At 32.3% G+C, this 23,713-nt stretch overlaps 1 protein-coding gene across 7 annotated transcripts in view; it reads left to right on the top strand.

Moving 5' to 3' along the window:
• The window catches only part of NBEAL1 (neurobeachin like 1), a 153,103-nt gene that overhangs the window by 115,253 nt on the left and 14,137 nt on the right, over window positions 1–23,713 (top strand). For all 7 annotated transcript variants that reach the window (XM_033111730.1, XM_033111733.1, XM_033111734.1 and 4 more), the window contains 11 exons: window positions 2,781–2,890; window positions 6,536–6,653; window positions 7,717–7,814; window positions 10,358–10,474; window positions 13,100–13,189; window positions 14,368–14,477; window positions 15,598–15,770; window positions 16,741–16,835; window positions 20,197–20,313; window positions 20,706–20,867; window positions 21,534–21,682. In XM_033111730.1, coding sequence (XP_032967621.1) covers window positions 2,781–2,890; window positions 6,536–6,653; window positions 7,717–7,814; window positions 10,358–10,474; window positions 13,100–13,189; window positions 14,368–14,477; window positions 15,598–15,770; window positions 16,741–16,835; window positions 20,197–20,313; window positions 20,706–20,867; window positions 21,534–21,682 — 1,339 coding nt within the window. The remainder of the gene's footprint in view (window positions 1–2,780; window positions 2,891–6,535; window positions 6,654–7,716; window positions 7,815–10,357; window positions 10,475–13,099; window positions 13,190–14,367; window positions 14,478–15,597; window positions 15,771–16,740; window positions 16,836–20,196; window positions 20,314–20,705; window positions 20,868–21,533; window positions 21,683–23,713) is intronic.

Raw genomic sequence — 23,713 nt, 5'->3', positions numbered from 1 at the left:
CTTAGACCAGGGATCAGCAAACTACAGGTCCATGGGCAAAATCTTTGGGAAATTCATGTGTTTATAAATAAAATTTTGTTGGAACACAGCCAGGCAACTCGTTTACATACAGACTGGCTGCTTTCACAATATAACGGCAGATATCAGTAGTTGCAACAGAGGTCATAGGGCTTACAGAACCAAAAATACTTATTCTTTGACCCTTTATATAAAAAGCTTGCAGACTCCTGATTTAGAGCAGAAGACAGGAGGCAAATTGAAAAATGACAGGGCATAAGTTACCACACTATTTGAAAAATCATTATGTTTTTGAAGCAGAGAATCATGGAGCTACATACAGTTTTTAAAAATATCTAAATACTTTTTCTATGAGGTAGTTTTAGATTTAGTTTAAGCACAAATAAGGAAGTTGGCAACATTGTTATTACTGGTGTTCTTTAGGGAAATTTCACAGAGTCAAGAGAACGTTACCAACTCATTTTTCCTCCCCTGGCATGTAATGTTAATGTTTCGCCCTTTGCTTGCTCAGTAAAATTAATTATCAGGCTGGAGAAGCATATATAGGGCTTCGTGTCCTTTGGTCATGCACTCTGAGACAAGCTGTCGGAGGCAGGGCACCTGATTCTCAGAGTAAGGCAGTTAGAATTGGTCACTTTCCAAAAATCACATGAATTTATTGACTGAGTCTGATCCTAGTCAGCCGTAGGACTGGAGTATCCTAAAGCAGGGTATCTGGAATAGGAGGGGTGAGCAGATTGAATTGGCATGCAGAATTTACGGTACTCTTAGCTTGACAATGTCTGACATTCACCAGAGCCAGTTGCTATCTTGCACAACTGTCATGGTGGCCTCCATTTCTAGCTATACATTGCCTCTTTGTTTGAAATGAGCTAGGTGGGAGAAAGCAACATATATTAGTTAGAATGCCAACAAATGTTAATATTAGTATTATGTTAATTACTAAAATAAATATTAATAAAACCGACTCATAGTTGTGCAAGAAAATTTTAGTGTTTTCTCTCATTAAAAACCCTGAGATATGATAGTTTCAGGCAGCTTAACAACATCATCCCAGTCACGTTCTTCCCAAACCACTCTGCTATTGTAAGTGTTTTGTCTTTGTTCTTGTATTTCCTCTCATGGTTACAAATGACTAACACAGTTCTAGGTATAGGCAGGTACAACAGTGTGTTAGAAAGAAGTGGGACTGTTAATTCTTCTGTCATTTCTTAAGAGTGAGAAACCCTTTCTCATAACCTCCCTTCATTGACCAGACCTGGGTTATATACCAACCCCTACACCAGTCACCTGCAAAAGCATGAATTGCAGGGCAGGATGGACAACCTGAATAAAATCAAGTTTCTGCTACCACATAAGGAGGAATGGCTATCAGGTGGCCAAACACACAATATCTGCTATATGGTGGTTGGGTTAACAAAGCCACAGAGCCTGTGTATCCTGTCATTCTATGACATTAACCTCTCTCCTATTTGGGACACACGATATTTTAAGGCACCTTCTTTTATGAAGGTCTTGTGTGTTAATACTTTTCCCTCCCCACACTGTATGAACAAGAAAACCTCATCTTTGTGATGATTTTGTCAATATACTGTGTCCTAACTGTGATATTTTGCCGTATATAATGCACACTGTTTTTTGCCCAAATTTGTGAGGGAAAAATAAGGATGTGCATTATACATGAGTAATACTAATTCCATATCTATATAACTGCTTTTAATTCTTTTATTTCTGCTTATGAGTTAAAAGTGTAACTAAAAATCAATAACGATATCCGTATGCAAAATAATACTGTGGAATACTATAATCGATTTTGTTGAACTTAGGATGAACTTGCAACGAAGAAGAGTTCTTGGCCTTCTAGGACGCATAAATATCATAAATTTGTTACCGGTACATAAAATTGCTTGTACCTTGTATCTGTTCTTGTGTTTTGTAATTATTTGTTACATAAAAGGTTTTGTTACATGATATGTTAAAAAATAAATGCTGAAATTCCTTTATAATACAAAAACAAATACCTAAATGTAAATAAATAAAAATTTGAATTAAAAAATTAAAAGATTTTTCCCCTGAAAGTTTGGGCCAAAAATGTAGATGTGCATTATACATAGCAAAATACGGTATATGAGCAAATCTGTATGATGTCAGTATCTGCTTAGAATAGTGGTATATAAATATATTGTTCTTCCATAAAACACATACATAACTTCTTCCATTGAGTAAGTTTAAGGTATAAGTTAAACCAGAAAGCTCTAAGGAGCTATGTTTTGTAAATTAACCGTTAGAGGGACTATGTTAATTATTTTTCATTTAAAAAGAATATTTAATACTGTATTTTTGTTCAGATTAAGGTTTCAGTCATAGCTATAGTTTCCCTCACTTTCCTCAACAACAACAAAAGTTATTAATCTGATTTACCTTGTAATAACTAATTTAAAACTATTTTATTTTTATTTACCTCTTTAATCAGCTGATAAACGTATTCCAATAGATAGTAATTATTTTCATCTGTTCAGTAAATTTAGCTCAAGAAGGGAACTTGATTCTCATCATTCCCTCTTCTAGCTTTGCGCAGTGGCAATATCATAGCCGATAAGGTTTATCCAAGACCTGCTATTGCTAATTGAAAACTCATCTTTCACTCTTAATTAAAGAAGAAAAAAACAATCAGTTTATACTAAGGAATGTGCCCTAATATTTGTTTTACTTGATTTATTTAAATCTAAAATAACTTGATGCATTTATTTTATACGTCTTAGAATTTAACTTGGGTCGTCTACAAGTTTCCAAAGAACTAGTAAATGATGTCATTCTCCCCAAATGGGCTAAGTCAGCTGAAGATTTCATCTATAAACATAGGAAAGCTCTGGTAAGATATTTGTGTTTAGTTATTAGAGAGATTAATTAGATAAAGATGTATGTGTTTTATAGAGGATAGAATAAAGTATATCTGACTATTAATTTTCTAGATTAATTTGTAATCCATTATATTTGATGTTTAGACAGTATTACATAGTAATTTATTTTGAGGTTATGAATCTTCCAATATAGTAGTTATAGTACAGTTCTATGGATATAGAGGGGGGAAAAAATTCAATACTGTTGTATAAGAACTATTCCAATCACAAAGCTCGTGTAGTTTGATGTTTTGCAGTTCATTTGTTTCAGATCTAATAAGGATAAGTTTTTCTTTTTCTCTGAAGGATTTCAGTAAATTTTTACTAAGATAACTGATTTCTAAATGCTACTTTAAAAATACTTTTAGCTAAATTTCCAGTTTGTAATTGAAGGACTAGTTTAATGTTGATACTGTATAACTAACTATCTTCCAAGTGATGTGTTTTTTTCCCTCTATTGTAGCCCACTTCTCTATCAAAAGTGAAATGTTGCAGACTGCGAAACTAATTAAGTCAATACTTGGAAACGTTCTTTGTCATTAATGCATAATTTATCAAATTTACAAAATTCAGGATTAGATTGTAATACTTTTGTAAGCAATAACCCTATATGCATGAATAAGGAAATGGGGGTGGGGTGGAGGTGAAATAAAGTATCTCTGAAAAATAATCTGTTACTTATAACTAGGAACTTCTCAGATGCTTTCCTCTATATTATCTATGACATAACAGTAGGGGTCCAAATTTTAGAAAGACATGCTTCTTATTAATAAGATGTTGTAAGTTTTGTTTCAGTTATGTATTGCTGTGTAACAAACTGTTCGAAAATTTAATGGCTTTGAACTATAGCCATTTTATTATCTCTCACAATTCTTTGAGTTAACTGGTCTCAATTGGGCATTCTCCTGGTCTTGCTTGAAGTTCTCATGCCCTTGGAGTAAGCTGAGGCTAGAGTCATCTGGAGGCTTCATTGAGGCATTGGGATGCTGGACTTTTTTCCCTTTCTATATAATCTCAGGATATCTCCTCTTCATATGGTCTCTCTTCCTGGGTAGCCAGACTTCTTACATGGCAGCTCAGGGCTCCCCAAGAGTACAAAAGTGGAAGCTTCCACACTTTCTTATGGCTTAAGGCTGTGAGCTGTCACAGCATCACTTCTGTCACCTTGTAATGGTTAAATAGTAACAGGATCAGGGCAGATTCAAAAGGAGGGAAAGTAAACTCTGTCTCTCAATGGTGGAAGTGAGAGAGAACTTGCAACCATCTTTAATCCACCACACAGAGTCTGCTCTCTGGCCACACATTATTCACATTCTCCAACACGCAAATTATGCATATTTCTTCTCAAGACCCTCCCAAAGTCTCATCTCTTTAAGGCAGGGATTTTTAAACTTTTTTTTATAAAGGACCAGACAGTAAATATTTTCATTGGCTCTGAAGTGTGTATTAAAATTCTGCCATTGTAGTGCAAAAAAATGGGTGTGGCTGTATTGTACTAATGTACAGTAGCTAGTAAGAGTTGGCCCACAGTCAGTAGTTTGCTGATCCCTGCATTAAGGCATGAGGCCTCAAGTCCAGAATCTTGTTACTCATCTAAATCAAATCCATGTGTACATGAAACTACTCAGGTGTGTCTCCTCCTGGATCAGAAGACTGTGGAGTGAAGAAACAAGTTATCTGCCCCCACATAGCAGTGGTGTGACAAGGATAGAACTGTAATATGCAATCTTATTCAAAGAGGGGAGAAAACAAGAGGCACCTAGCAGTAAATAGTTTATAGCAATTCAGAATTCCAGCAGAGACCTTCTCTCAGTTCCTTTATTATAATCTAGTACTACTATCTGAGAGTGTTTCTCCATCGCTCTTTTGTTCTACCCTTGGGCTTTTGGACCACTCCCTCCATGCCACCTGTTTGAGTCATTCCTTCTTTTCCATTGAGAAAAAATTGTTTGTCAGCCTTTCCTAACGATAATAACTTGGAAGCCAAAGAGCGCGCGCGCGAGTGCGCGCGCTCTCTCTCTCTCTCTCTCTCTCTCTCTCTCTCTGTCTCTCTCAAAATTCTCTTTCAGTCTGAACTAATATAATTTCTTTAAAAAACTATGAGTTTCTTATGCATCAACTCTATTGGACAAAAACCATTCCACATTACTTTGCAAAACAGTTCTTTATGTTCTTTGGGCTGAGTGGGAGACTACTATAGGGAAATGGTTTTAAAATTCTTGTTAAAAAACAAAATTCAGCTGAGTAAATTTGAAGATCTAATTGGTTTTATTCAGTGATTCAGGATTTGGGCAACGTCCCATCTAGCAAGAAGAAAAGAGCTCTGAGATGCTATATAAAACGGAAGGCTTTTATAGGCAGAAGAGGACAGAAAAAAGACGTTTCTAAGAGAGTGGATTGTTTCAGGCACGGTCACCTTCCTTTGGGCAGGGGTCTGTTATGCATATTACCTCACTAGTGCTGATGAGATAATTCCAGATTGACTGGTTAAAGGTCATATTCCTGGGAGAGGTTGAAACTGCAATGAGGTTAGATAGTAAGTCTTGGTTTGCTGATGTGGGGCTTAGCACAAGTGACACCATTTGGGCCTATGGTCTCTTTTATTCCCTTTAACATTCTTAATATGCTCTATTTTCTCTTGAGTGCGCCTATGAAGCACAACATTAAATCTCTGAGATCTCAAAAAATTGTTTGATAGCCACACTCGGACTAAACTTTTGCCTGAGGTCATATTTTACAGGTGACACTGATTTGATCATTGACTTAGGCCATTTGTCACTTTGAGAGACTTTGCTCTCTAGTGATCCTGGAAATGAGAAATAATTTTATTTTGAACCCAGCAAGACCTGGCTCCTTTATAGTTTTTAAAATTATGCTTAAAACTCGAACAGTTTTTTGTGTCTTTTTTTTTTTTTTTTTAAACTCATCTTACTTTTCTCACACTTTATCACAGGCAGCTAAAAGAAGCCAATTATCACTTAACATTCTACCTGGAAATCTCCATCCCCAGATCCACCAGTTTATTGGGTACCCTTTTTTAACTTTCGGGTAACTGAAACATGCGTCCCCCCTTTTTCCCATCTCCAGTAACAATTTCCTTACTGTCTTTCAAGCCACCTTGGAGGGAGCGCTCCGGGAGGTCCCTCAAGCCTTTGCCTGCCACCGAGTCTACCTCTTGGTGAAGTGGGGTTGAAGGAGTAATTTGCAGCATCTTTAAATCCACCCCATTTTGCTTTCATTGTTTCCATGAATTGAATTTCTAGACAATTATTTCAATGGAAATTTCACAACAAAGATGCATTCCAGAGCTATCATAATTTTTTGTCGTTAATACTTGGGCTATTAGAAGATTTGTGTTATTTTCTTCACCTGTTACTTAGGAGATGTGTATGTAGTAAATATCAATAAGTATGTCTGCATTGTATGAGATAGAATATAGTCAGTGTATGTAGTAGATAATGAATAAATGTTTAACATGATTTTGAGATAATTTTATTTATAGTGGTAAGATTTTGAGTAGAAATGTTTAATTTCCTTTTACTTTTTAAAAGGACCCATCTTTACATTATAGTTGGAAGGTATCCCTATAGTAATTACTACATTTATACTTTTTCTAGGAGTCTGATTATGTTTCTGCTCATCTTCATGAATGGATAGATCTGATTTTTGGCTATAAACAGAGGGGACCAGCTGCAGTGGAGGCACTCAATGTTTTCTATTACTGTAGTTATGAAGGTATAAGCCTATATTCTTTTTCTCTTGCATTACATTGATAGAAAGTATTATTTAATATGTGTTTATGCATGGTATTTTGTACATATCTATTTATCATGAGAAAGACTATTTAAAAAGTAGTTTTAGTGATCCTTTCTATTTGAAAGATGAAACCTACTTTTGTAAAAAAAAATAGTAGTTAAGGTGATGTGCAGATTTAATTATAAATGCCACTTATTGGTGACATTAGTTTTTGATCTCTGGCCATATGTGTCCTACATTAAATACTCAATATTAAATTGTTAGCAGACTTTGAAAGAAGGCCTTTAGAATTATAAATAACAAATTCTTCAATTGATAAATAAGATGATATTATTCTAATGTTTATTCAGTGTCAAGATTTTAGGAATGTTTTGAAAGGCTTAAGAAGTAATCTTTTATAATTCTGCAGTAGAGGTAATAGTTGTAAAGATTGTGAATAGTATGAAATTATATGAATTTGAGCAGAGCCCACATGACTGTTGGTAAACAAACAAGCATGTTTTCATTCTAGAATAGTTTTGTAGGGAGATAGTATAGCGTGGTGGTTAGGAGCATAGACTTTAAAATCAGACTGACGTTGTGTGGCCAATTATTAGCCATGTAATAATTCATATTACGTATGGCTGGGTATAATCAGTTAATTATAATATCACTTTGCCCATCATTTGTTAGATAAACAGTATTTTATAGCAGCATTTTTGTGCGGTTATTACACTTGTTTCAGCTTGACTATCATGAGGTAAACAATTAGGTGTACTATGAGTATTGTTTGTATTTTTCCAAGAGAAATGTTTACAGACTACCAGTTAAATTTGTTTAAAATATTTTAGTTCTAAATAGTGGATGGAATTTATTTTTATAAATATTTAATTCTGAAGTTTTACTGTTTTTTAAAATTACCTCTTTACAGTAAATTCTTATGAATTAAAGAATGGAATAATATTTTGATGAAACTATACTAATCAATCTCTCATTATTAATCCTTTGTGTGCCTTGCTGATTTATTTTCATGCTATAGTGAGTTGACTGCTTCTGGTTTTAGGAGCTGTGGACTTGGATGCCTTAACAGATGAGAAAGAAAGAAAAGCCTTAGAAGGGATGATTAATAATTTTGGGCAGACACCTTGTCAACTGTTAAAGGTAAATCATAAAAATTATTAATTACGTAAGAAGTCTAGAATTTAATTGCTTGCTGCGGAATAGTACTACCAGTATTTTCAAAGAATTTAATGATTTAAAACCTTATTTCAGAATTATTTAGAATTTGGAAAAAATATACTATCACTTATTAAAAATAGATTTAAATGATTGTTCCTATATTGAAATAGCAAAATATTGTAGTCAAAAATCCACATATACCATGTTTCCCCAAAAATAAGATCTAACCGGACCATCAGCTCTAATGTATCTTTTGAAGCAAAAATTAATTACATAAGACCGGGTCATATATCATATAAGACCCGGTATTATATTATACTATATTATATTACGTTATATTATTATATTATATAAGACCTGGTCTTATATTAAAATTTTTGCTCCCAAAGACGCATTAGACCTGATGGGCCGACTAGCTCTTATTTTCGGGGAAACACGGTACAGTCAATTACTCTTAAATCACAGAGAACTTTATTTACGTAGAAAGCCATTAACCTTATTTTGTTGTTTTTGAGAAAGATAATGGTGAGGTTCAAGGCCCCGTCAGGTGAGATATTTCTCCCTCCTTTATTTAATTGGAGAAGGAATTCTTAATTACCTAACTCTGAATACCGGTTAGATTATTCCATTAAAACTGTCTTTATATTAGGACTTGTTCTATATACATATATATATATAAGACTTCTTAGTAGGTGACATCTGCCCAAAAGGGGCATTTACCATCCAGAGCCCAAACCTAGTCCTAAAACTCAAATTATAGAATATATAACATATAAAATCAAATTATGTATATATTACTATATTTCTTTCCCCATGCTAGTATCTGAAGTTAAATAAATGTCTTTCTGAATGCTTAATTTTCAAAGATATCTTGATCTTTGTGGGCATATGAATTTAGAAATCAAGAATACACGATAATATCCCATTTAATAAGTTGATACTTTTTTATTTAAGCACAGTGATAGGTGATTTACCTAACTCTCACAGTAAATATCCACTTATCCTCATTTTTCAGATGATAAAGCCAAGCCTCATAGAAATTAATACCTAGCCTATAACGCCTTGGAGAAATCAAATACTACTTTTTCCAAGTTTACACAACTAGAATGTGACTGGGGCAGGATTTGGATGTATCTAACTCCAAAGCCTTTCTACCATCTCATATTTCCTCTGAATTCATGGCTGTAAGCTCCCTTGTTGAACCTTTCCATGTTCTTATGGACTATTACTTATATCCTAATTATGACACTTTCTGCCTTAGTTAATTGTATATTTATTTGCCTCCCTATATTATAAAATGTTAAAGACAGCAGCCCTCTCTTAAACATTTTTGTATCTTTCTTGCATGTAGTATGGGTGCAATAAATATTTGTTGAATTGAAATCTCCACAGATGTTAACAGCAATAGTGTTTCTAAACTCTGGCTTATAGTCAGTTATCAGACTAAGTTTTAATACTATTAAATACTATTCCTTAACAACAGTTTATTTGAAGCCTACAACATTGGTTTTCACGGAACAGTCCTGCTGACTGAATCAGAAAGCAAAAGTAACAATAAAACAGAACACTTATTTGGGCTTTGAAATAGATTCTGTAGTATTTTTGCACCATAATATTTTTCATGTTTTTTTTTTACAAAAGTAGTGCTGATTGGTTTCTATCACCATAAAAAATTACATAAAAATCAGCCTTTGATTTAAAATAACTGAATAATAAGCACACGCATGAATGAGGGCTAAATACTCAAGTACTTACAGCTGTCACATTTATTACCTGTAATCTAATATTTTGTGATAGAGATAGAAGAATCCACTTTAGATAAAATTCTGTTCTGCACTTTACTTGTGCCTTTGGAATGTTAATTTGATTTTTCATTTTCCTTTTATTTATAAAGGTAGTACCATTCTATGTCTCTGACGTTAAAGTTAAGGAAGAGTAATTTATTTGAAAAGAAATGCAGCAATATCTGTAATTTGATTCTGATAGTACTGATATTTCTATCTTATTTCAGGAAGTAGAGATTCATCCATATTACAACTTTTTACTTTTGAAGAATGCATTTAATTTTACCAAACATTTGTTAAACACCTACCATATTTATGATATTGTTCTAGGTATTGAAAATCCATGATTAAGATGTGTTTTCTGACTTTAAGATACCTATTGCTAGTTGGGGAAGACAGACCAAAAACAACTGTGTGTAATCCAACATAGAAAGAAATAAGTGCTAAATAAAACTAAATAAAGTAATGTACTGAGGAAAATAAGATAAGAAAATAATTAATTCTGACTTAGAACTTTAGGAGGATATCAGTAAGTAAAACTTTAGAGTAGTCGTAGGGTTTCTCTAGAAATGAAGAGGGTAGGAATTCTGCTGAGGGAATAGTCTAAGCAATGACCTGGAATTGGCAACATTGAATGGTATGCAGTCCATTGTAGTTAGAGCCCAGTATGTATGAAGGAATACAATGAGAGATGTTTTAATATAATTATGAAATTATTTTTTTCTTAAAATTATTTTGAAGGAACCACACCCTCCTAGATTATCAGCAGAGGATGCAGTGCAGAAGCAGACCAAAACAGAGACTTCAACCCTAAACCTATTTCAACACCTCCCTGAACTCAAGTCATTTTTTGTAGAGGTAATATACAACATAGTACTATCAAAGAGTTAATTCTATGCACTTCATTGTTCATTCTATTTTTTTAATTTAGGAGGTGGATTATAATATTTAATCCAAAATAGTAAATAATTTTGAATTATCTGTTCTTGGATATGTAAAACAATGTCATTGAAAGCTTTTGTTTGCTGAGTGATAGTTTGAACTATTTCTTTTGACTTTACTATTGCACATTTTCGTGGCAAGGAAGAATAAATAATTTTATTTAAATTGGTTTTTGTGACAGTTACACTGATATTTAGAGGGAATCTAAAATAACTCAACTATAATGTCTGTTTATATATAAAATGTGGCCCAATATGACTTATTAGTCATATTGTTAATTCCTAATATTAGGAGTAATCAAGTAAAACAAGATAGTTAATGCTGTAAGTGAAAGAGTGTCTTTAAATTCAAATATTTAAATATACATATTGGATTATTTTGAATAATTCAGAATGTGGATGTAAAATGCATTTATACCTATGAATTTGATTAGGACAGATAATATTAACTCTTTTGGCAAAAAGAAAAAAAATGACGTTAATAAGAATAGGTTCGAGGTGTGCATAGAAAAAGCAGTAACTCTCATGCAGTGCAGCAGAGGTTGGCCTTAAAGGACCACATAGTGAAAATTTGGACTTGGTAGTCCAAAGGCAAAATCAAGAGAGATATATGTATGTATGTATGTATGTACACACACACACATATATACCCACTTAAAATATAACCATTTAAAAATGTAAACCCATGTTTACCTTACCCACAGCCCACAAAACAAGTGGTAGGCTGGATTTGTCCCACAGGCCTAGTTTGTCAAACTCTGTATTAGAAAGAGCATCATGGTAATGTGTCTTTTAGGTTCAGTATCATTGGAAATCTTAATAATTTGCTGTAAATTTTTTTATGGTGTGTATGAGTTATAATACTGAATTTTACTCAGGTGAACACATAGAAATAATGCTTAGAAATGATGACTAATGTTCTGGGTTTCCAAGACCACCCTCAGGTTTGATAATTTGCTGAAAGGACTCACAGATTCAACATTTCAACATATAGCTGTAATCATAGCTACGATTTATTACAGTGAGTGGATACAAAGCAACATCCACAAAAGGCAAAGGCCTATGGTACCAAGTTTAGGGGAAACCAGGTGCAAGTCTTCTCCCAGTGGAGTCACACGGTTAATGCTTAATTCTTCCTGTAATGAAATGTGAAAACATGTTTTTATCTACCATGGAAGCTCATTAGAGACTCAGCAGCCAAGATTTTTATTGGCTGATCACATCCGTACCCTCTGCCTAGCATATGTGAAAATTCCAGACTTTCAGAAGAAAAGCAGGTGTTCAGCATAAGCCATATTCTTGGTACAGGTACGTACTGTGTTTCCCCGAAAATAAGACCTAGCTGGAGCTGGACAATCAGCTCTAATGCATCTTTTGGAGCAAAAATTAATATAAACCCGGGATTATATGCATAATGTATTGTATTGTATTGCATTGCATTGTATTGTATTATGTTAATTATATTATGTTCACAATCTTATTTTACTATAAGACCATGTCTTATATTAATTTTTGCTACAAAAGACAAATTACAGCTGATTGTCCGGTTAGGTCTTATTTCTGGGGAAACACGGTAGTTTAGTCATAGTGAGCCACCCTCATTACTGAGGGTAAGTTTTAAATCAGTGTAAGCAACTCTTTGCCTGCCAAGTTTTCAGATGCCAGCAAAGGGCCAACCTTGCAGGCAGGCCTTTCCAAGGAATGCAGTCTCAGTCCTGCTATGTTAACTCTTTACGGCACATAGGGCAACCCATGGCACCCTATTTAACCCATAATCTGATGGACATGTAATACCATATGTATTATGTAACGCTGATAAAATTATTTTCATCATGTCTAATCATTTGTGAATTTATGTGGTTTATAATTCATTATTTAGTTCACATAAAGCTCTTAGAATATCACCTGGCACATAGCATGAACCTAATAATGTTAGGTTATAATTTACCTAATAAATGTTCGGTATATTTTTTGAACTGTTGTCACATCAAGAGCCTTAGTTCCAATCATTGTTCTCTTTCATATTGTAATAAGATAATGGCGGATGATTTCTGGGGAACTGTCTTTATTTTCTGGTCCTGTCGTTGTGGCACGGAATGCCTCAGTTAACGGAATGGATCTATTTTTTTGAGTGTTAAACCCGAAATGAAATTTCTCTAAAATATAATCAGATTTCCCATTTGACTTATTTGAGAAATGTATGATTTAATGGTCTGTATTTTCTGTTTTATGTTCATGTCAGTATGGCCAACAAAAAGGAAAGATCCTAAACACCTAATGCTCCTTGAGCTCCACATCTCTGTTGAACAGCAGAGTAGTGGAACACAAGGAGGTGATAGGTTTCAGAAGTTCCAAGTATGCTATTCAAACATGATATATAATTCTTTTCCTATGTTTAAAATTAAATGATAATATGTTTTGATAGAGTAAAATGCTATGTCACAGGGTTCATTCCTGTTTAAAGAAATAGAAGTTTTCAATAGTTTGCACCTAATAAAGATAAGCAGAATCAGCCACTGAACCTCTGTCTTTTATTTTATAGGGAATTAGTGATGGTATTCCATTAATAAAGGCCATTGTCCCCAAAAATCAGTCTCGTTCTTTTATGACTCAAGGCAGTCCTGAGTTACTGGTAAGTTGATTTACACCGTTTTCACATTGCCGTATCTATAGCCATTACAACTTAAAAAATAAAAATAAATAAATAAATTTTTAAGCCTTAAAAAAAATTTTTTTTCGATAGAATTTGACCAAGTATAAAAATGTGTCTTCTATTCACACAGCTTTTATTTTAAGTAATTTCTATAATTCTGGAGTTAATCTGGAATAATAAATATGTGAAAATACCAGGAAGTTTTATACAAGAAAAATAGGATATAACACCTTTTTAGAAATTAAAGTTTATCATAAAGAAGTAATAATAATGAAAATGAGAGCTAATACAGAATTGATTAAGGTTTACATGCAGGACATGTTCATGAGTACTTTACATGATGAATTTTGTTATTTAATCCACCTAATAATCTTGTGAGAAAGGCAGTTTTAAAGTTTCCCTTCTACAGATGAGAAATTAAAACTCAGAAGTAACTTGCTCAATGTCACAGAGCTAGCAAGTAAGGGATCTGGGACCCGGCACATAGACCAAAACCTAGGTCTGTGTTATTCTAGTTTTGTCACTTTGAAATTATAAAAATGAAGTAAGTATACCAGCGTGAACAGTAGAGATCCAAAATTAGACCTATTTTTCTAATTATGCATATTGTGTGTTTACTCAGAAAAAAAGGTTGAGAAAGATACAAAAATAATAATAGTACTTCTTGAGTGGTAGAATTTTTCTGATTTTTCAGATTTAATACCTGAATTTTTAAAGGTATCTGATTTTTTTTTTGTGGTAATCTAACAGGGAAATGCTTTTCATTTTTAAATGAAAATATTCATTATCACTTTCACTAAGAAGGGCAATCTTAACAATTCATAAGTTCTACTTGATTTATATTCTAAATGATATACATCATATTTATGTGGTAAGACTTGACTGTACTTCTGACTGCCAACTAATAGATGTTAATAAACTGAAAAACGATGAAAATAAATCTCACTCAAGAAAGATGCATTGGACAACTTTTCTTGCAATAACATAAACAAAGAACTTTTCCATTTAAATTAGTTTTAGATGTTTTTTTTAATATGTTTCATGTTTTAAGTACATAATCCTGCATTTTCCCCTAAATACTGACATCATGTGGGTATTTGGTTATTCTCTGCTTCTTTCTTTAGTCTTTCATTTAATTTTCACATTTTTTTCCCCAGATAACAGTAAGCATGAATTACGTTATTGGAACCCATGGATGGCTGCCTTATGACAGAAACATTTCTAATTACTTTACATTCATCAAGGATCAATCTGTGACAAATCCAAAGTAAGTAAATGAAGATTTAAAGCAAATCAGGTACAGGCAGTACCCTATTGCCAGGAAAAACAACTAAATTGGTTGATTGTTTCATTTTGAAAGTAGTAATTGCAGCCATCCAGATTTTCTTTTATTTTCTCCTTCCCTCCTTCCATTGTTTCTGTCTTTCTCCCTTCCCTCCTTCCTTTCTTCTCTCTTTTCCTTCCCCTGACTTGATATTGGCTTCCAGACAAAATAATGACTATCAGATCATTATGGAAGCAAAAATTATTATGCATAGTTTTTAGGCTTAATTGTATTTTTATTGTATAATATTATTTAAAGTAAGACTCAATGTGTTTTATATAATAAGGATTTATTATTTATCTTAGTTATTTTTTAATATCCAAAGGTTACATTTTAAGTTCAGGTGATGTTTCCCTTACTCTGAGTTATTTTAGCTATGTGTTTATTAGAGGCAATGTCTTTTGTTTTCCTCCTATGTAGGACTTAGTACTGTTGTGCTTTGCACAAAGCATACCTTCAGCAAATTAATATTGAATAATAAAGGTCTAGAGGTGAAGTGTTAGAATTGGCCCTCATTTTCTGTACACACACTGAAGTATAATCACTTCTTTGTGTCTTTCTGCAGAATCTAGATTGGCCAACTGCAGAGATAGTTCAATGGGAAGCAGATAAAATCCATATGCTTTCTTTGATGGGAATGCAAAATTATCTTCTTGAGTACTGTTAGATACACATATGTCTGCCTGTGTAGTAGATCCCTTCTTTCAGTTTATTTCCAACATTCCTGGTCCTAGTATATCCTATCTTGTGTATATATTCTGAGGCTGTTCTTTACAGAATTAACAATCTTACTAAATTGGCTTTAAAAAGCAAGATTTAAATCTTCACACCTTCACCTATCTCAACTACTTATGCTTAGCCATTAAGACTATTTGTTATATAAATTTTTATTTAATGAAAAATATGAATAAAAAAGATTAATGTGTTTTTTGAAAGTCTTTATCATTTATTAATATACATTTCAAATTGAACATTGAACAAACTTTTTTTTTAGAGACATTTAAAAATAATTAAGTCTAAATGATCTTTTAAGGAAAAGTCTTATATTTAATTGTGTTTACAGAACTCAGCGTAGTGTGAATGGTCCTTTTGCTCCAGGGCTGGAGATCACTTCTAAACTATTTATAGTATCACATGATGCGAAGTTGCTTTTCAGTGCTGGACACTGGGATAATAGCATTCAAGTGATGTCACTTACAAAAGGCAAAATTATTTCACACAATATCAGACATATGGGTAAGCATTAACTTTTTTCCACCCCCGAAACCAAAAATTTCTCTATTTTTTTATAGCTATAAAAGTAGTACATACTCCTCATAAAAAATACATTAAATTTGACCTTTGAAGCTTACTGAACTTTTTGATACAACAGTGTTATGAATATTATATGCTTTCCTTAAGAATGCCTAATATATTTTGGGTATATTAAGCACCATGCACAGCTTTATAGTATCTGGAAGATGTTAGGCTAAGTCTTTTTAAAAATTGATTGATAAAAATAAGAATTTTAAGATAAAATGGTGAAAAAAAATTGTCATAGTTGAATAAGGCATCAGCTGCCCTGTTATTTTGTTAATAGTAAAACATGAAAGTGATAAAATTGTTGAATGTACATTAACCTGCTACTCTTTAGTGTCTCAGTCTTCAATATAAGAATAAAACATTGAGTAAATCTTTTCCTAGTAAACCTAATAGGAAAGGGAAATGGAGTCTGCTGCTAATTCTGTACCAGTGACTCCTAAGATATCACTTAGCTCAGGTTTGTAGTTTAGTAAAAATGTATTTTATATTGTGAATTTACAGTGTAATATGTACTATTTTGGTTAAGGTCACATATTGTATAGGATTGCAGTGCCCAGTGGGAGTAGAAGGTGAAGCGGGATGAGAGAAATAGACAAGCATATCAGAATTTACTGGGGGCCCATTTCAAGCTTCCTGAGCTGCTGCCAAGATTCTGACAGGCATTTTCCCACCCTACTTCTACTCTTCTCTCTCAAAGAAGGGTGGCCTCAAAGAAAGTTCTCCTACGCCATTTTAATACTTCTGCTTTTGTGTTACTCTTACCCAGTGCTTTTCCAATGCCAGTCCTGTATTTCTCCTTTAGAACAACTAATTTAGTAAGAGTTCAAACTTAAACTAAAATTGCCCTTTTCTGTTTCAGCAAAACCAAGATATTTTATTTAAAAAAATATTTTTTTCCTTACAGATATTGTGACTTGTTTAGCTACTGATTACTGTGGAATACATTTGATTTCTGGTTCCAGAGATACTACATGTATGGTATGGCAAATAACACAACAGGTAGTTATACATTTAAATACTCTTTGCTTAGATCAGAGATTCACCCCAGGTGTACTGTTGAGATGTTCTAATAGAGTAGTGAATTCTGGCATTAAATTGTTATTTGAGCTCCTTTGCATTCTTTTACCTCCATTCTGTCCTGTCCTAATCACCACGTTTTTTTCTCTAGGTTTATTGTCTGATTCATGGTCTTATCCCATATTACTTTCCAAAAACTCCTCCTTGTTAACCTTTTCTAGGAAAACAATTATTTTTTTATCTTATTAACATAATATTATTCCTATTTTTCTTTCAGGTGGGAGTACTAGAAAATACAGATTTATAATTTTCATCAACCTTATTGTACTCAATAATGTTGGGTCAAACAAATAGCTTTTGTTTATAGCTTCTGGATTTTCTATTTTGTAAATACGCTTTCTCTCACTTCAAATTTATAAAAATATTAACTAAAAATTCTCTTGTAATACGTTTCTTGTTTTATTTTTTTACATTTCAATCTTTAATACATTGGTAATTAGTTTTTCTGTTTTATAATGTAGAATGTACACATATTCTGTCTAATAGAACATGTGTAGAATACAGAATATATATTCTATAACAATATTAGGTATAAAAATATATGATTTTGTTTATTTCTGGGTGGAAAGTCACTTATACCAACATAAATGTTACCCACTGAATTGGATCTTTTGTAGATTCTCCAATTCTTTTACACTTATCGATTTCTGTGTCAACTCCAAAGTGTTTTTATTTTAGAAGTTTAATATTACCTGCTAAGGCAAATCCCCTCTCACTGTGTTTCCTTTTAAAAAGTATGTTCTCAGCTATTCTTAGTATGAGTATTTATTCTTCCATATAAACTTTAAAAATATTTTGACCATATCCTCCTTAAAAAAACCCTCTATTTTAGTCTTAATGGAATCATATTCAATTTATATGTTAATTTGGTATAGATTGACATTTTTATAATTATTCCTATCCAGAAATGGGAAATGTCTTTCCATGTTTGTTTTAGTTCTTTTTTTCTGTCCTTTGATAAAATTTTTTGATCACTTTTTTTCCATTTAGGTCCTGTACTTTGTTACATTTATTTGTAATTATTATATTTTTATTACTGTTTTGGTGGGATTTTAAAAATCATTTTTGTTTCTAAGTGACTATTGCTAGTATTTAAAAAAACTTTCAATTTATATGCAGTTATTGTGTAATTAATAATTTTTACCAAATCCTCTTATCCAGCTCTCATAATTCTTAGTGTATTTCTTGGATTTTCTGAAAATAAAAGATTTTTTTTTTTCTTTTCCAATATACTAATTACAGTGGTTCCTAGGTTTTCTAACGTAATCCATTCTGGAACACCGTTCGAGTTCTGAAACCGAGGCACGGTTTCCCCATAGAAAGAAAATTGATTAACCTGTTCCAGACCTTTAAAATCAACCCCTAAAACTGCAAATTTAGCATGAATTTTACTACCTAATGATAACATAGATCCATAAAATTTACGGCATTCGTAAACTGAAATGTTCGTCAATGGAGATGTTCGAAAACCGAGGTACCACTGTATTTCATTTTGTAATCCTATTACATTATTAGCTAATGCAATAATGTAAGAAAATTATAGTGAGCATCCCTTGTCTTATGTCTGATTTTGATGAAAGTGCCTTCACCACTGTGCCATTTAGTACTGTTTGCTGTTGGGTTTCACTAGCTGTGTTTTTTAACATTTAAATAGTTACCTTCCTTCTATTTTTTTCTTTTGGTAACTTTTTAGTTTTAGTACAATTTCAATTTACAGAAAAGTTACAAAAATAGTATATTTATTGCCATTTATCTTAGCATTTTATTCTAATCTCTATCTCCCAGCATCTTATTTTCTTTTTCTGAACAATTTTAAAGTTGGAGACATCATGTTCCTTTACTGCTAAACACTTCAGTTTGTATTTTCTAAGAACAAATACATTCTTATGCATTACTACAGTATAATTATCAAAATCAGAACACTTAACATTTATATACCATTACCTAATCCACAGTCTATGTTCTAATTTTGTCAGTAGTACCAACAGTGTCTCAGTTTCTCTTCTTTTTTTATTTATAGTTTTTCTCTTACTTTTTCTTAATGTACTGTATTATGTTGATAAGTGGCCTAGGTTTGAACTATACTTGAATTCTTATAATAAACTCATGTAATTCATAGTATATTGTTATATTTTGCTGTAGGAGTTTATTTGCTAGTGCTTTAATTATTTCTGTCCTCGTAAGTGAAATCTGTTTTTGTTCTGTCTTTACCATGTTTAGTATTAGGATATACAACCTTTATAAAATGAATTTGAAAAAGGTCCATCTTTCTCTGTAACTTCAATAGCTTAAATAATATAGGAAAGACCTGATTATTAAGAATTAGGTAGAGTGCATTAAGCACTCAGACACTCTTAGAGGAAGATCAATGTGTCCCAGGTAATAGAATGTCAAGGGGAATTAATCCACATAATATGGTGCAGGTAAAAGATCTGAACAGAGTTATCTAGGATAATCATAACATAAATGCCATGGTAACTATTCAAACATTCTATATTATAGAAAGTAATGTACAAACAAAGCATGCCAAAAGCAGATGAAGAAAGAATCTTCTTTCTTCTGGAAGAATACAACTCAACTGGAGAGAGATTCCTACAATAATATTATGCTATTAGAAGAACATAATAAGAGTACTGATTCAGTAAAATAGGACCTCAAAGGTGAAATTATAGAATAGCATTTTAAGATGAAAAGGGGAGATTGCAGAAGAATCAAACAGATATTAAAACCAATACATTACAAATAAGTAAATCCAAAGTAGAAACAGCAAGAAACAGATTTGATCTGAAAATAAAATCACCAGCATGGAAAATAATATTAACGTAATAATCAAAGTGAGTTACACATGTAAAAACAAAAGAATTAAAGAAATTAGGAAAAGAATGATAGATATAGAAATCAGACCAATCAGCATACGGATAATTGATGTCCCTGAAATAGGTACTCCAATAAATGAAAAAGAAAGTATACAGAAATATAACACTAAAAGTTTCTTTGAAGTGAAGGAAGAATAAATCTGTAAATGAATAGAGCAAACAATGTACTTATTAAAATTAAAATCATCAACTTTGAAACTATTCAGATTAAGTTTTTGAATTACCAAAGATTAAGAATAATCTGAGAATCCAAGGAGAAACAAGAATGAGTACTACTGTGAATAAACTCAGTGGTAAGAACTAGTTGCAATGTTAGTTTGTAGTTAAACAGCTTAAATACAGCATAATCCTTTTTATAGAAAGCAGCCTACAAGAAAATTACCTTTGCTTTTTTGTTTTAATATTAGGGAGGTGTTCCTGTGGGTTTAGCATCTAAACCCTTTCAGATTCTGTACGGACACACTGATGAGGTATTGAGTGTCGGCATCAGCACTGAGCTAGACATGGCAGTGTCAGGATCAAGGGTAAGATTTCACCTTTAAGAAATGCTAAATTTTTATATAAATTTAGAAGCAATATTTATAATGAAATCTTTTTCTAGGGGAATTGGTAAAAGTATAGACATTTTATACTGTGTTTGTGTAGGACGTTGCAAAAGTAGAATAATACAGAAAGGAAAAAGAGACTGGATTCTATTTTAGAAAGTTACCGGTCCTATTAATTAAGGGAAGAGGGCATTTTATGAAGTAAAACTCTTTGAAACTTCAAGATTGGAATTTTTCCTTAAGTAAATGTGTCCTTGGTGGAATAATCATTTTCTCAGTTTTCCACATTTCTTTATTCAGCCCACTTTTTTTTTTTTTCTATTTTGGTATTTTTTTGGTCTTTTTCATTTTCTAATATTTTCTGTGTGTAGGATGGCACTGTGATTATACATACTATTCAGAAAGGTCAATACATGAGGACTTTACGGCCACCTTGTGAGAGTTCTTTGTTCCTGACCATTCCCAACTTGGCAATATCTTGGGAAGGACATATTGTCATCTACTCCAGCATTGAAGAAAAGACCACCCCCAAGGTATCTAACAGTTTCATACAGTAGGGCTAGACTATCTGCAAGCTTGTCTTTCCCTTCCCACATTGTATATATGAGACATTTGAAGAAGGAAAGAACACCATATTTTAAAAAGGATGTTTTCCTTTCGTTATTCAGTTTGTTCATTCCTGACCATTACTTTACCCTATCACAATCTTGCCCTCGTTTTTATATTTTGTTTTAGGGATTTCTATTGGCCTATGTAATATATGATTTCAAAAATGATTTCTGATTATGTGGGACTTTATAAATTTAAGTGGAAATTATAACCAAGTTAAATTCTTTTCACACAAACCAGAATACAAGTAAAGAAGCCATGAATTTTATGTTTATTTTCCTTTAGGTGATAAAACTTTTTAAAAATTAAGAGAATTTGTTTTGTTTTCAAAATGTAGAGTTTTTTGGGAACTGGATGAGATTTTAATTCTTTTGGAGGAATGAGAGTTCTTCAATATTTATTTACTTGGCAATCTGATTTGAAATAACTTTAATAATATTGCCCATGCACTTTCTCTTTAAATATAACCATAATTTATTCCAATATTTTAAACCCAATAATCATTGTGTTATAGTCATAGTTTTAATTAACAATATTAAAATTCCGTTTTGAGTTGAGACCATTAAATTTTCTTCATCTAATCTTTGCAGGATAAGAATGCATTGCATCTGTTTTCTGTAAATGGAAAGTATCTAGGATCTCAAGTCCTGAAGGAACAAGTATCAGATATATGTATAATTGGACAACATATTGTCATGGGAAGTTTACAAGGATTCCTGTCCATAAGAGATCTCCAAAGGTAATTAATAATAATTATTGCAGTAGCACTTAAGAAAAAGTGGTAGGTAGTACTTTCAATCTAGAGTGGAAATCAGAAATCTAAGATTTCTGATCTTTTGTTTTATCATTTATTATGAACATGTCTTTTTTGGCAACTAGGAAAAAAAAAATCGGGGAAGCTAAAGTATTCCTGAATTAGTAAATAAAATATACACGTGCATTTTTTAAGTTGTAGAAAATTTTATGTTACGTATATTTTACCACAATTTAAATTTTTTTTTAAAATAGCCAGGAAGTGCCAAGCCTGGATTATGGATTTCGTAATTTGTCCAATTACAGTTTGAATTTTTACAAACTAAAGTTAGGATTTAAAAAAAATTTTTTTTTAATTGTGTTAAAATGAACTTAATTATTTTTAAGGCTAATGTATCTGCTCATGATTGAGTGTGTGTGTGTATAAAATTGTGGAGAATTTTTTGTTATTTAATGCAGTGGAAGAGAAGGATGTTGGAATAGTGGATATGTTTTATGTTTTCTATATATATTTTTCTCTAAAAGAAAGTCTTTTATATAAAAGAAAAATACACTCTTTTTTTTCCCTTTGTAAAAGACTTGATTGTGGCTTACTTATACTCCTCAAACTATCTTGAACCCTCCCCAAACCCTTGCTTATAAATCATTTCCCGGGCCAACGTGTTCTGTCTCAACTGCATTCAATCAGAATCACTTCTATACCAACATCCCTTTGCTATTTTTGTATTTTCCTTCTCATTTTTGTCTTTCTCCTGTGGTAGAGTATTGAGCCCCCATCCCAATCATATCGTTCCAACATTTTGTTTTACAACCCTAATTTCAGGATATTGTAAAGAAAATCCCAAATTAGAAAAATCAATGTGATATGTTATCAGGTTAGTGTAGAACATATTATCATCATAGGACTCTTTATTCTCTAACTATAAAAGCTGTGGGCATTTTTCATAATGGGGTATTATAATTTATATCATGTTATATTTTTCAATATACGTTATTTTATATATTTTACATTTATATGTTTTTATGTTACATCTTTTTTTGATTAAACATAGTATTTTATTTTTTATATTAAATTTATTGGAGTGACATTGGTTAATAAAACTATGTATGTTTCAAGTGTGCAATTTTATAATACATCATCTATATATTGCATTGCATGTTCAAAGTCAAATCTCCTTCTGTCACCATATATTTGACCCCCTTTACCCTCTTCTACCTCCCTTCCTCGCTCCCTTACCCTCTGGGTAACCACTAAACTGTTTACCATGTCTATCAGTTTTTTCTTATTTGTCTTGTTTGTTTCTTGCTTTTAATTTTATATTCCAACATATGAGTGAAATCATGGTTCTTGACTTTCTGTCTGAATTATTTTACTTAACATAATAATCTCAAGATCTATCCATGTTATCGCAAATGGCAGTATTTTATCTTTTCTTATGGCCCAGTAATATTCCTGTGTGTGTGTGTGTGTGTGTGTGTGTGTGTGTGTTTGTGTATCTCACATTTTTTTTTATCCAGTCATCTATCGAAGGGCACTTTGGTTGTTGTCTTGGCCACCGTGAATAATGCTGCAATGAACATAGGGGTACATATATCTTTATGGATAAATGTTTTCAGATTTTTGGGGTAGATACCCTAAAGAGGGAATGCTGGGTCATATGTTAATTCTGTTCCTAATTTTTATTGAGGTATCTCCATACTGTTTTCCATAGTGGCTGTACCAATTTACATTTCTACCAGCAGTATATGAGGGTTCCTTTTCCTCCACAATCTCTCTAACACTTATTGCTTGTCTTGTTGATAATAGCCATTTTAACAGGTGTGAGGTGGTATCTCATTGTGGTTTTGATTTGCATTTCCCTAATAGCTAGTGAATCTGAGCATCTTTTCATATATCTGTTGGCCATTTGTATGTCCTCTTGGGAGAAGTGTCTATTGTGGTTCTCTATTTTTTAATTGGATTGTTTTTTTTGTTGAGTTGTATGAATTCTTTATATAGTTTGGATATTAGCCCCTT

The sequence above is a fragment of the Rhinolophus ferrumequinum genome, chromosome 8 (assembly GCF_004115265.2).
Source record: "Rhinolophus ferrumequinum isolate MPI-CBG mRhiFer1 chromosome 8, mRhiFer1_v1.p, whole genome shotgun sequence".
Lineage (NCBI taxonomy): Eukaryota > Metazoa > Chordata > Mammalia > Chiroptera > Rhinolophidae > Rhinolophus > Rhinolophus ferrumequinum.
This window is presented reverse-complemented; position numbering and strand designations above follow the sequence as displayed.